Raw genomic sequence first — 13,221 nt, 5'->3', positions numbered from 1 at the left:
GCATTGTTACGTAATTGACGCCTGTTCTCTTTAAAACATTGTAACTTTACTCAGCACTCAGAGAATGTTTTAAGCAATACCACCCAGAAACTTTTGTAACTACAACTTTTATTATTATACAAAATACTGTAGGAATGTATGAGAGAGTGCTTGGACGATGAGTGAATGGTTCTGAGAGGTGCCAGCCTGAGAATACAGCAACAAAGGGCTGAAGAAGGCGTCAGGTGCCAGTGCGACCAAAAGGTGTCAAGTGGAGAAAACCAAGTACTGGAGGTCCACCCGATGAGATCACTGACGAGCACCTGGCAGCCACCCTGGAGACATCAGCATGATGCAGCAATTCCCATAGACTGGCATAGGAAGAAATTCCTATAAGAACTGGACTAAAAAACTATGGAATCAGAGTCCAAGGTTCTGCTGCCAGCCTACCAGGAGCTTCAGATGCGCATCTGATCAGGACTTCGCTCCCCACTCCCATCACTTGTGTACAGAGTACCTGGCCAGTATTCTGTCACAAGCAACTTCCAGGCTGGTAACTATAACAATACACAGAACCTGAACGAATGGATGAATGAATGTTTATATGTATAAGGGTTAAGTAGTTAAACAACATTGTTTGCTTCTATCTTTTCTTTATTTTTTTTATTATTATCTTTACAATAAATGTGGCTTTTTGCCTTCTCCCCCTCATAAGATCCTGCTTGCTTTTATTGGTACAACACCCTCCCCCCATTGTGTAGCTTATTTTGAGTGAAGGGTGCAGTGTAGACGCATCCTCAGATAAACAGATGACTGTCTCTTTCTCCGCCTGCTGGCCCAGTGGGATTATAATTGTCCAGGTCCTCATCTCCAGCCCCTTACTGCCCCCCTGTGGTCAACCTGCAGAGCCCCATCCTACATATAACTCTCCTTGCTCTCCCACCTCTCCCTTTCTGTTTGATGGGAAACAATTGCATTCCAGGCACATCCTGTTGTCCTGGCACAACCAAACCTTGAACTGGCTTTAAGTTATGATCAGAGGAAGCTGCCCACCCAATTTGGTGGTCCTAGCTCTTACCCATTTAGGAAGAATTCTTGAACAGACTCATAGACAGACAGAGACAGATGTACATTTCTAAAATATATAATAAGATATTATGATGTGCTCTTTGGTGTTATATACATTTTTTCCCCTCTCTGCTTGTATTTTTTTCATTTCAGAAAGATGCAGCATACCAGAGGAGGTCAACAATGCAGAAATTAAAGTCAACAATAATAATTTATTGAATGCCACACTGCGGTACAGATGCAAAGATGGTTACAAAAGGAAAGCAGGAACATCCAGTCTCATTTTGTGTCAAAAAGACAGTATCACCAACATGCTCCATTGGACACAGCCAAATATAATATGTATTCGTAAGTAACGGCTGCCGGGGGGTACAGCACAGCTTTGCTCAGTGCTAGTCCCAGGCCTGCTGCAGGGAGGGGGGAAGGGGCAACTCCCAGTGTTCCCCGTGTATGTGTGCTGCACCTCAGGAGAGATTCAAATGCTGCCCCGTTGATTAGCAAAGCACCCACAGTTACAACAAACTATAGGGAATGCAGTGTCCGAAAATGACGTGCCGGGGCAGACAGAAGTGACTATCGGTTAGATGAAAATGATCATTACGTACTTGAGCTGCTTTGGGATGATGTGGGGTCCAGATGATCCCTGGCGTGGAGTTATATGTGGCTGAGCCCACGTATACCACGGCCCGTTGTGTTCAGCATGGCCAAATTCTGCAGCAGGGGGCCCGTTGACATCAAAAGTCCTACTGCTGTCAGGGAACCACTACGTGGCCTGGGCAGGCTTTGCCCTCTGAAAGGAGATGTTTATACAAGGTAAAAGGTTCCCAGAGTGTTGTGCTTGGGGCACTCGGAGCGATCCAGCGCAGGGTTAGGATTTACCATGAAAACCAATGCACTGGCCCTTCGGCTTCGGCCCAGGAATGCACCTGGCCAATTGCGGGGTGCTGCGGGAAACCCACTGCTGGTGTGTCAGACACCTGAACAACTGGACTCCATCTGAGAGGCCGGGGCATCCCTGTTCTACACCTCTCCAAACAGTCGCTGTGTCCCCCGAAGTTCCTTAAAACTCAGCTAGGCCCCCGTGTAAAGCTGACTGGAGATACAGGGAGTCTTTTCCTGGACTTGATGGAGCCCCACACTTCAAAGGAGGGGGGGGGTCAGTGCCTTTCATGTCAGACTTAATGGCAGCTCGATTTTTAGACGGAGATACGGGGCGGATGAGTCAAAGATAAATTCTTTGAGTGGAGCACCCTGACCCAGAAGAACGGTGGCTGGAGACCCAGCCTGGATCTACGACAAATTCGTAATGTCCCTAAAGTTCATGATGGCTCCAATGAGGACAATACTCCCAGCACTGGACTGGTTTTCATCCCTCAACCTACAAGACTCATATTTTCACACGCCCATTCGCCCGGCTCACAGGAAATTCCTACAAGTCACGGTAGGACAAGAACACTAACCTTCAGCAGAACCAGCCCACAACATTTTGGTACCTGAGGCGGGGAGCTCAAAAGACACCCCCAGGTCTCCTCGCTTAGGCCAAAAGTTTGAAAGGTCTTTCGTGCCCTCCTTCTTCCAGCACAGCACTCCACCTTCTCTGTGCATCTAGAGCAGAGAGAATACACATGCACCAGCAGCAGACACAATTTTCTACACTCCGGGTCCTCATGGCACCCTCCCCCATAGTCTGGCACCCGAGCCTGCTGCCTCAGTTTGCCTTATGGTAGGGCCAGCCCTGCCCTTCAGCCTGTGTACTGCACCAATGGTCTTCTCCAAAAACTTAGCAGTGGTAGCAGCACATCTATGGAAGCAAGGGATCGTGTTTTCCCTAGCTATACATGTGCTTAATCAAAGGCCCAATCCGTTGAGACATGAGAAACGTGGTCCGAACCACAATCATGCTGTTCCACTCACTAGGACTATAAATAAATGGACCCAAATCTACTGCAATCCCAATACAACAACTGGACTTTATCTGGGCACATCTCAACACCATAGATGTCAAAACATTGTTACCCCGGACCAGATTCAGAAACCTCAAGGACTTCATCTCAAAATACAAACCAGTCACCTAGGCTGTGTCTAGACTGGCCAGTTTTTCCAGAAAATCAGCCGCTTTTCCGGAAACACTTGCCAGCTGTCTACACTGGCCGCTTGAATTTCCGCAAAAGCACTGACGATCTCATGTAAGATTGTCAGTGTTTTTGTGGAAATACTATGCTGCTCCCATTCGGGCAAAAGTCCTTTTGCGCAAAAGTTTTGCGCAAAAGGGCCAATGTAGACAGCCCAGATTTGTTTTCTGCAAAAAAGCCCCGATCGCGAAAATGGCAATCGGCTTTTTTCCGGAAAAGCGCGTCTAGATTGGCACGGACGCTTTTCCGCAAAAGCACTTTTCCATTAAAAGCATTTCTGGAAAATCATGCCAGTCTAGACGTAGCCCTAGCGTACATCTACACTGCACAGCTATTTTGAAATAAGCTATTCCAGAATTGTTATTCCAGAATAGCTTCTTTTGAAATAGAGTGTCTCCACTAAAGGGAAGCCTCAAAATTAGTCTGAGTAAGGCTTCCCTAATGTAGACGTGCTATATCGATTTAGAGCCCCAAGAGGCACTGGGGAGGAATAACTTAGAATGGCCCTGGGAAGGGATATTTCGAAATAGCGGCAGTGAAGCATCTGTCTACACACACCTTATTTTCGAAATAGTATTTTGGAGTAGGCGTTATTCCTTGTACAATGAGGTTTCCCGAAGTTGAAATAAGCCGTCCGTTATTTCAAAATGATTTTGAAATAACAGAATGGCTGTGTAGACGCTTGCAGTGTTATCTCGAAATAACGGTGCAGTGTGGACGCACCCCGAAAGTGGAGCAACCACAGGGTCTCCACTCAGAAGAAAGAGAGGTTCCTCAGCTTGTGCCGTAACTTGTACCTTTGAGATATAGGTCCCTGCGGGTGCTCCGCTACCTGCCCTCTTCTTTGGCGTTCACAGGAGTGGTAGAGAAGGACCTAGAGGGTTCAGGTCGTGCGTGCTACTTGTGACACTGTTCATGTCATGCGACTCCTACTGTGCAGACACTGCTACGTTAAGACAGCGCTGGGGTGCATACCCCCTGAAGTGGAATGCCCCACAGGGGCCGACGTTTTGGAGAACTCCAGTTCCTGCACAAGCTGAGTAACTCGGGGTATGTCTACACTACAGCACTAATTCGAACTAACGCGTCTAGAACTAAAAGCTAGTTCGAATTAGCGTTTTGCTAATTCGAACTAGCATGTCCACATTAAGTGGACCATGAACCGGGCTTAAGGATGGCCGGAAGCAGTGCCGGCAGGGCATCAGAGGAGGACTTAGAGCGTGGAGATGCTGTCTCAGGCTAGCCAAGGGCTGCGCTTAAAGGGTCCCGACCCCCACCCCGGACAGACAGTTCTCAGGGGTGCCCCACTTGCAAAGCAGTCCTGGCTTGGAGTGCCCGGAGTACCCACACTCGTCACATCACAGCACTCGGCCATCAGACCGGCTGCACTTGCCGCAGGCTGCCATCTGGGAAGAGGGGGCAATTGGGGGGCTGCAGGAGAGCTTCCACCCCCAGAAGCCTGCAGATCCAGCCCAGTCCTCCCCATCGGGGGCTCGTACCCCATTCCTCCCTCACCTCCTTCCACTTACCCTTCCCTAGCCCCTTTTCTTGATGTACAAAATAAAGGACAATTGTGTTCAAAAATGGAATCTGTCTTTATTGAACAAAACTGGGGGAGACTGGGAAAAGGAGGTGGGAGAGGGGAAGAGAGAGGCTGGGAGAGGGGAGGGCAACTAAAATGATCAGGGGTTGGGAACAGGTCCCATATGAAGAGAGGCTAAAGAAACTGGGACTTTTCAGCTTAGAAAAGAGGAGACGGGGTGGGGAACAGGATAGAGGTCTCTAAAAGCAGGAGTTGGGTGGAGACGGTGCATACAGAAAAGTTCTTCATTAGTTCCCATAAAGAAGGACTAGAGGACACCAAAGGAAAGGAATGGGTAGCAGGCTTCAAACTAGTAACAGAAAGTTGTTCTTCACAAAGCAAAGAGTCAACCTGTGGAACTCCTTGCTGCAGGAGGCTGTAAAGGCTAGAACTAGAACAGAGTTTAAAGGGAAGTGAGATCAAGTCATGGAGGCTGGGTCCATGGAGTGGTATTAGCCAGGGGGTAGGAGTGGTGTCCCTGCCCAAGGTTTGTGGAAGGCTGGAGGGGGATGGCATGAGACAAATGGCTTGGTCACTGTCTTCGGTCCATCCCCTCCAGGGTCCCTAGGGTTGGCCGCTGTCGGCAGACAGGCTACTGGGCTAGATGGACCTTTGGTCTGACCCAGGACGGCCATTGTAAGCTCAGGGCTCAGGGTCGGGGGTCTCAGTGGACCCCCTTGATTCTCTTGTACACCTGCTCCTGGGTGGCCAGGCTGGCAGCTCTCCTGCCCTAGCCGGCCACTTTCCTGTGCCTAGTGCGGAGATCGTGGACAAGGTCCACGATGTCTGCACTAGCCCAGGCGGGTGCCCGCCTCTTGCGGTCCTGGGCAAGCTCCCGGTAGCCGCCAGCCTGGTCCCGGGAAGAGGGGGAGAATGGGGGGGGGGACATCGGGTGGGTGGCTCGATCCATGCCAGGTGCAGGGTCTGCTGGCTGGGTGCTGGCAGGCTTGCACCTGGCACGGGCACCGTAGCCAGCCCGTGCCCCGTTAAGGGCTCCGGGGCCGGGAGGGGGGCATACGAGTTTCCCTGGTGTTGGCCAGAGTGGCCACCAGGGAAACCTGGGGAGGGCTAGCCTCCCACTAGTTCGTATTAAGGGTCTACACAGCCCTTAATTCGAACTAGTAAATTCGAACTAGGCTTAATCCTCATGGAATGAGGATTACCTAGTTCGAACTAAGCGCTCCGTTAGTTCGAATTAAATTCGAACTAACGGAGCGCTAGTGTAGCGCCTATGAAAGTTAGTTCGAACTAACGGACGTTAGTTCGAACTAACTTTGTAGTGTGGACATACCCTCTCTTTCCGGTTGTTGTGGAGAGGAGTGGTGTGATCTAGTGAATAAAGCAAGGAATGGAGTCAGGCCTTCAGGGCTGTACCACGCACAGTCATCTTAAGTACATAAGAGTGGCCACACTCGGGTCAGAACAAAGGTCCATCTAGCTCGCTATCCTGTCTGCTGACAGTGGCCAGTGCCAGATGCCCTAGAGCAGTGTTTCTTAAACTTTTTAAGACCAAAGAACACCAAACAATAATTTTTTTATGAGGAACACCAAGGATTTTTTTTGAGGGGAAAAAAAAGTCACCTGCCCCTTTAAGGGCGGCCATTTTGAACTCTGTTGTTCTCCGTGGCACACCTCCGACTGCCTCGCAGCACACCGGTGTACCACAGAACACAGTTTAAGTAACACTGCCCTAGCAGGAGTGAGCAGAACAGGGAACCAGGAAGTGATTCCTCTCCTGTCACCCATTCCCAGCTTATGACAAACAGAGGCTAGGAACACCATCCCTGCGCATCCTGGCTAATAGCCACTGATGGACCTAACCTCCATGAGCATATTTAGTTCTTTTTTTGAACCCTATTAAAGTCCTGGTCTTCACACATCCTCTGGCAAGGAGTTCCACAGATTGTGCGCTGTGCGATCTTACTTCCCCTCTCTCTCACTTTGCCTGGTTTGCTAACCCAGAGCAGCTAATCCTTCCCTCCCTGTGGCTTAAGTTAGTACCGTCTGTAACTGTGCTTTCAGCTTTATGCGCAAGGAGTGCTATGGAAGGGCACGGTAGTGTCACTTCTTACAACTATCTCACTGTGTCTTCTTTCACCAGGGGACCCTGCTCTACCTCCTTTAACTTCCAGCCCCAGGCAGACAACGTTGGCACCCAGGACCACCTCTACCAGTAGAGGTAAGCTCTTTCCTAAAAAGAGCCAAGCGTGTTGTTTTGTTTTGGGGAGAGAGGGGGAGATTGAAATTCAGGGGCTGATTTTTCAGTTACATACAGTGGACCCGATCCTCAGCTGCTGTAAATGGGGGTGGCTGCTTCAAAATCCGCCATGTCCTCCTCCCTCCCTGCCCTTGAGAGCTGTGGCTGCAGTGATAGCTAATCCAGTGTGGCCCATGGGAGGTATTGAAAGTTAGGCACCAAATCTTTCATCGGCATGGCCTGATTTTCTAAGGTGCAGAATAAGAACATAAGAATGTAAGACTGGCCATACTGGGTCAGGCCAAAGGTCCATCTAGCCCAGTGTCCTGTCTGCCAACAGTGGCCAATGCCAGATACCCCAGAGGGAGGGAACACAACAGGTAATCCTCGTGTGATCCCTCCCCTGTCACCCATTTCCAGATGAACAGTGGCTAAGGAGACCATCCTATTCATCCTGGCTAATAGCTACTGATAGACCTAACCTCCATGAATCTATCCAGCTCTGTTTTCAACCCTGTTAAAGTCCTAGCCTTCAGGACATCCTCTGGCAAGGAGTTCCACAGGTTGACTGGTAACCACCTCTCCCATGGGCCTAATTGAAAACCAGGCCATTTTTCACAGCGGCTGAATATGGGGCTTAGGGACTAACTTAAGCATCCATGTTTCAAAATCCTTGGCCACTCTCCTGACTCTGATCTCTCCTTATCTCCTCCTCCTCCGGCCTTCTCTGCTGTTTGCTACACTACTTGATAGTGCCACATTTAAGTCAGATTGTCAGCTTTCAGTTTAAGGACCATCTGGCTTGCACGGTGTGTTTATACAAGATTTGACACAATGGAGCGTAGCCCAGACTAGAAGCTTCAGGACTGGAAGCTATTGCAACAATATACAATAGTCTATTAAGAAGTTAAATATAGAGCTCACTATACTATTTGATTTCCAGTAAACTTCTGCCTTGTAACCCGGAGACAAGAGCACTCAATTGAGATAACTCCCCAGGGAAGAGTTACTCTGGGTAGGAGATGTCCACGTTTTTAGTCTTTAAGATCTTGATTCAGAAAGATCCTTTTCGTAGGCTGCCCTTTAAGCAAGAGAGCAATGCCATGGATTTCTGAGCTGGGCATCTGTTTACGCACTTGCCCAAAAGGGGACTGTATTGAGTCAGCGTGGCCTTCTGCTGATCCAGAGGCGGAAACTCCCACAAAAAACCCTTGGTGGGCGGTGCCAGAACCACTCAGCCCCGCCCACAGGAAACAGGAAGTGAAAGCTGGGGGTATAAGAAGGAAAGCTCCCAGATTTCACTTCCTGTGTCCTGTGGGCAGGGCTGGGTGGTTCTGGCACCGCCCACCAAGGAGTTTTTGTGGGAGTTTCCTCCTCTGGGTCAGCGGGAGGCCACGTTGACTCACTATGGGGACATAAATCATTTAAATGAAAACAACCGTTCCCGTGTCTTGCAGACGAGGCTAAGAGTGTATTTAATCACTTGCTAGAGTCAAAGACTTTTACGCCAGCTAAGCAGCCAGTCACCAGAGTCCCTGCAGAGATTACCACCGCCCCAGTCATGGCCTCCACACCATCCCTTGAAAGCCCCACCTCCCAGCTCAGGACTGATATGCCTTCCCGGGGGACCCTGGCCACCACCGCAACTGAGAACAGGTCATCCAAGGGGCCTGCTCGCGAGACCACGGAAGACCCTCCATCACGGGGCACCACAGCCGCCCAGGACACCTCCCCCTCCCAGCTCTGGACTGAAGAGCCGGTGTTGGAAACAGTTACAGCAGCAGGAGATTGGTCAACAGCAGAGCCCACCAGTGTGACCACGGGAGACTCAACACAGCTTTCCACGGCAGCCACCCATGACACTACAGGTTTGTCACCACCCAACCCCTAGTGTTCTAACCGCATGAGCAAAACTAACCCATTAACGGCTCTGCCGGCAGGGCACCTGGTTTAACTATTTAAAGACTACGTCTACACTGGCACCCTTTTCCGGAAATGCTTAAAACGGAACAGTTTTCCGTTATAAGTATTTCCGGAAAAAGCGCGTCTACATTGGCAGGATGCTTTTCCGGAAAAGCACTTTTTCTGGAAAAGCGTCCGTGCCAATGTAGACGCGCTTTTCCGGAAAAAAGCCCCGATCGTCATTTTTGCGATCGGGGTTTTTTTGCGGAAAAGAAATCTGGGCTGTCTACACTGGCCCTTTTCCGGAACAGTTTTCCGGAAAAGGACTTTTGCCCGAACGGGAGCAGCATAGTTTTTCCGGAAAAGCACTGATGATTTTACAGTAGATTGTCATTGCTTTTCCGGAAATTCAAGGGGCCGGTGTAGACAGCTGGCAAGTTATTCCGGAAAAGCGGCTGATTTTCTGGAATAAGTGGCCAGTGTAGACACAGCCTTTCTATATCACCTAGTACCTGATACTGAAATGGACTACGTGCACAGGACTACACGCATCTGTGGCCTTTCCCACAAACACACACGGCACCAGTTTACCTCGGGTTTTGTCTACACACAGAAGCTGCACTGACTTCACTTAAATCGGTTTAAAAAAATTTAGTTAAACTGATACAAACCCCAGTGTGGACACCCTGAACTCAGCTTTCTGGCTTATATCCCACCCGGAATTAAAGTAAATAAAAGCATCCTAGTCCAATACATTAAATTCAGTACAAATATCAGCTTCCTTTGCACTGATATCATATACTCTTCAGTTGACATAAGTAGTGTCCAAACCCAGGTCTGCCCGGAAATAACTAAAGCTGTGAATTAAAACAACTTACATTATTTTGGTTCCAATTTGCATAGAAACAAACCTTTACAGTGGCAGTCTAATCTGAAGTAAGCCTGTTTGAAAATCAACGTAAGAGTGCATCTACACAACAGCGCTTAACTCAAAATAAGCGACACAAAGTAAACTACGTCAATTGCGTCGCTTATTTCAAAATAGCTTATTTCGAAATGAGGAGTGTTTATTTTGAAATAGAGCCCTCTTCCTCCAACTTCCTATCCAATGAGGGTTACAAGAGTCGGAGTAAGAAATCCTCCAGCTTGACAGCATTTTGACCCTATTTCGAAATAACTGCCTGTTGTGTAGATGCGGACTAAGTTATTTCGAAATAATGTTGCTGTGTAGACATACGCTCAGTGTCCACACACAAAGTTGTACCGGTTTAACTAAATTGGTGGAAAACCCCCTGCCCTGTTGTTCTGACTAATATTGCTGCCTTCTGCCATAGTAGGCATAGGATGGTGTTTGGTCTGTGTTTTCCTAGTACAATGAGATCTACCAACGAGCCACAACCGGCATTCTTTAGAAATAATAATAGAAATAATAATAGTCAAACCAAAGCAAGTTTAGATGACTCTTACAGGGCATCCTTGCTATAAGACCAAGATACGTTCCAAAAAACTTGGACTTATAGCGAAACAATGTAAAGCAGGGAATTTTTTTCCCGCAGCTGACTTCAATGTAAGCAAACTGGGGGGAGTGTTTTGCACAACTTATAGTGGGGAATGGGTGGACTTATAATGCATGGCTACGTCTAGACTGGCATGATTTTCCGCAAATGCTTTTAACGGAAAAGTTTTCCGTTAAAAGTATTTGCAGAAAAGAGCATCTAGATTGGCACGGACGCTTTTCCGCAAAAGCATTTTTTGCGGAAAAGCATCCGTGCCAATCTAGACGCGCTTTTCTGCAAAAAAGCCCCGATTGCCATTTTCATCATCGGGGCTTTTTTGCGCAAAACAAATCTGAGCTGTCTACACTGGTCCTTTTGCACAAAAAGGCTTTTGCCCGAACGGGAGCAGCATAGTATTTCCGCAAGAAGCACTGATTTCAGACAGTAAGAAGTCAGTGTTCTTATGGAAATTCAAGCGGCCAGTGTAGACAGCTGGCAAGTTTTTCCGCAAAACCACCTGCTTTTGCGGAAAAACTTGTCAGTCTAGACACAGCCCATCAGTTCCAACAAACATCAACGACTTTAGTGTGGAACGGACGTATATCCGGGCGACTTATAGTGGGGACCCCCTGTATTTCGGTGTCGGAATGCCTTATTTCAATGAGTTTAAGCCATTAAAAAGAAAATTGGGTTATGCTGACATGAAATAACCCAATAAGAGTATCGTTTCCGCATTATGTGCCAGGTTAACTAAACAGATGCAAGTTCTGGATGCAGGCAGCTCTGTGCCGTCTGCATCTTCCTCGTCAGGATTGATACGGCCATGAAAGGAAAGCCCGAGGGATCCTTTGTATCAGGGACTTTGCTATGCTTCTACTAAACAGTCTTTGCTGTTAACCTGCTTAGGAGGAAACCACCCCTGCCTCCCTTCCTTGCTCATTGCTGCTTCTGTAACACACACACACACAAGCGAGATGCAAAGCTCCTATGGAGATGTACATATGGGGACATGGCAGCTGGATTTCAAACGTGGGTGCGTAGAGAAGGCCTCTTTTCAGAGTGACGGAGCCTCTCGAAGGCCCCATTTGTGTTGATGGGAGCATCTCTCACAACCATTTCGGTACCCGAATAAGGATCAAGATGTCTAACTTGTTGCTCCCAGTTTGATCTCCTTGCATTGACCAGAAAGGGGAGGTTTCCTTTTCCAGAGGCCAAGAACGGGGAATGGTTTGGCCCTGTCTAGGCTTTGTGGAGTGGGAGAAAAGAACAAGTAATCTGTCCTTAAATGTGTGCGTCTTTTCCGGTTGCTTCATTCTTCCCTGCTGCTGTTCTTCCCGTCCTGTCTCCTCTTCTAGCCTTCTAACATTTTCTTCTGTTCTTTTTCTCTCCTTTTTATTGTTCTCACCCATTGTCCTGTCTGTCCCCTCTCCCCTTGCCAAGATGTTACTCGTCCCACGTGACTTTCTGTTCTCTTCCCCTCCCGTCTGCCCTCAGATGCGTCTACTGGGCCTCCAGATTCCCCCATCTCCCCCATAGCCTTTCACCATCCCACCCCACTCTCTGGAAGCCAGCCCCCCCCCCCACCCACAAACACACCGCGCGGGTCTTGGAGCCTCGTCTGCCCCACTGAGTTGCTTAGACCCCTGGTTCTTTCATCCTTCCCCAGCTCTTGTAATTCACATTGGCTACGTCTACACTCCCCTCTCTTGTGCAAGAAAATATGCAAATGAGGCAAAGCGGTGAATATCGCCGTGCCTCATTTGCATATTTAATGAGCCACCATTTTGTGCCAGGGGCTTTTGCGCAAGAGCCGTTCTTCCTGAAAAAAAGCAGCAGAACGGCTCTTGCGCAAGAGGGGGGTTTTGCGCAAAAGCCCCTTGCGCAAAATGGTGGCTCATTAAGTATGCAAATGAAGCGCGGTGATATTCATCGCTTCGCCTCATTTGCGTATTTTCTTGCGCCAAACGGGGGCAGTGTAGACGTAGCCATTGTGTCTCTGGGCCTCCTGACTGCTCCCTGCCCAATCCGTTACAGAGAGGAAGCCGACGGCATCTTTATCTTCTGCACCGGCCGTAGGGTGGGGCGTTATGAGTCAGGCCTGAACAAGAGAAGGATGAGAAAGAAGGGGAGCTGCTCATCCTAGGCATGGCCACAGTGTTTCTCCAGCCCTGTGCTCACCGGGCCAGGGGCCTATGCAGCACCCATGGGCCCAGCCACACTCCGTTTTACCTCACAAAAAGGCCTCGGCCCCAACCTTAGCCCACCCAGCGCTGTAATAAAGTCCCCTGTTCACCGTTACATCGGTTTGCTAATCCGCAGCGCCTCCTACTGGTCTCATCCTGTCCCAGCTCTGCCAGTTCGCCTCAGTCACAAACCACTGCCCTCTGCTATTCCGGCCTGGGGTCTCCCCAGTGCCGGGCCGGCCCGGACGTGCAGCGTGCCGAGCCATTCCAGCCTCCTTGAGCAGTGGCAGCCAACCCAGCCAGACGCGGAGGCGTCCCCTAAACAAACGCCGGGGACTGGATGAAACGTCAAACCAACTCCCCTCCATCTGTCAGGCTGGGTCAGAGTTAAACCCACGGCCAGCAGCTACAATCTAAAGACACCTGTCCCACCTGCTAACCCGCTGCATGGTGGGTCTCCCCTCCCGACACCTGCTTGCTTTTTAAAGTAGGTTCTCTAGGCGGAGCCATCAGGAAAAATGGGTGAAATCCTGCCAAATTGTAAGTCTCGGAAATCAGCACGTCGCCTTGATATGTGTCTGCTTACTGTCCGTTTTCCTAGCTTATAAGGGAAGAATAAACAGGAAGAGGGTATGATGCTGCCAGGGGAGTCGAGCAGCTTCAGTCGTCCAACGTCCCTTTC

The 13,221-nt window shown here is 49.2% G+C and overlaps 1 protein-coding gene across 2 annotated transcripts in view; it reads left to right on the top strand.

Annotated features, from left to right (window-relative positions):
• IL15RA (interleukin 15 receptor subunit alpha) overlaps window positions 1–13,221 on the top strand; it is a 110,761-nt gene that overhangs the window by 81,977 nt on the left and 15,563 nt on the right. Inside the window, exons 2-4 of one of the 2 annotated variants that reach the window (XM_075925172.2) lie at window positions 1,201–1,395; window positions 6,863–6,940; window positions 8,449–8,826. In XM_075925172.2, coding sequence (XP_075781287.2) covers window positions 1,201–1,395; window positions 6,863–6,940; window positions 8,449–8,826 — 651 coding nt within the window. Of the gene's footprint in view, window positions 1–1,200; window positions 1,396–6,862; window positions 6,941–8,415; window positions 8,827–13,221 lie in introns of both variants that reach the window. The other variant, XM_075925165.2, reaches the window with a different exon arrangement.

This window comes from Pelodiscus sinensis, chromosome 1 (genome assembly GCF_052426305.1).
Source record: "Pelodiscus sinensis isolate ZL-2025 chromosome 1, ASM5242630v1, whole genome shotgun sequence".
NCBI classification, from domain to species: Eukaryota; Metazoa; Chordata; order Testudines; family Trionychidae; genus Pelodiscus; species Pelodiscus sinensis.
This window is presented reverse-complemented; position numbering and strand designations above follow the sequence as displayed.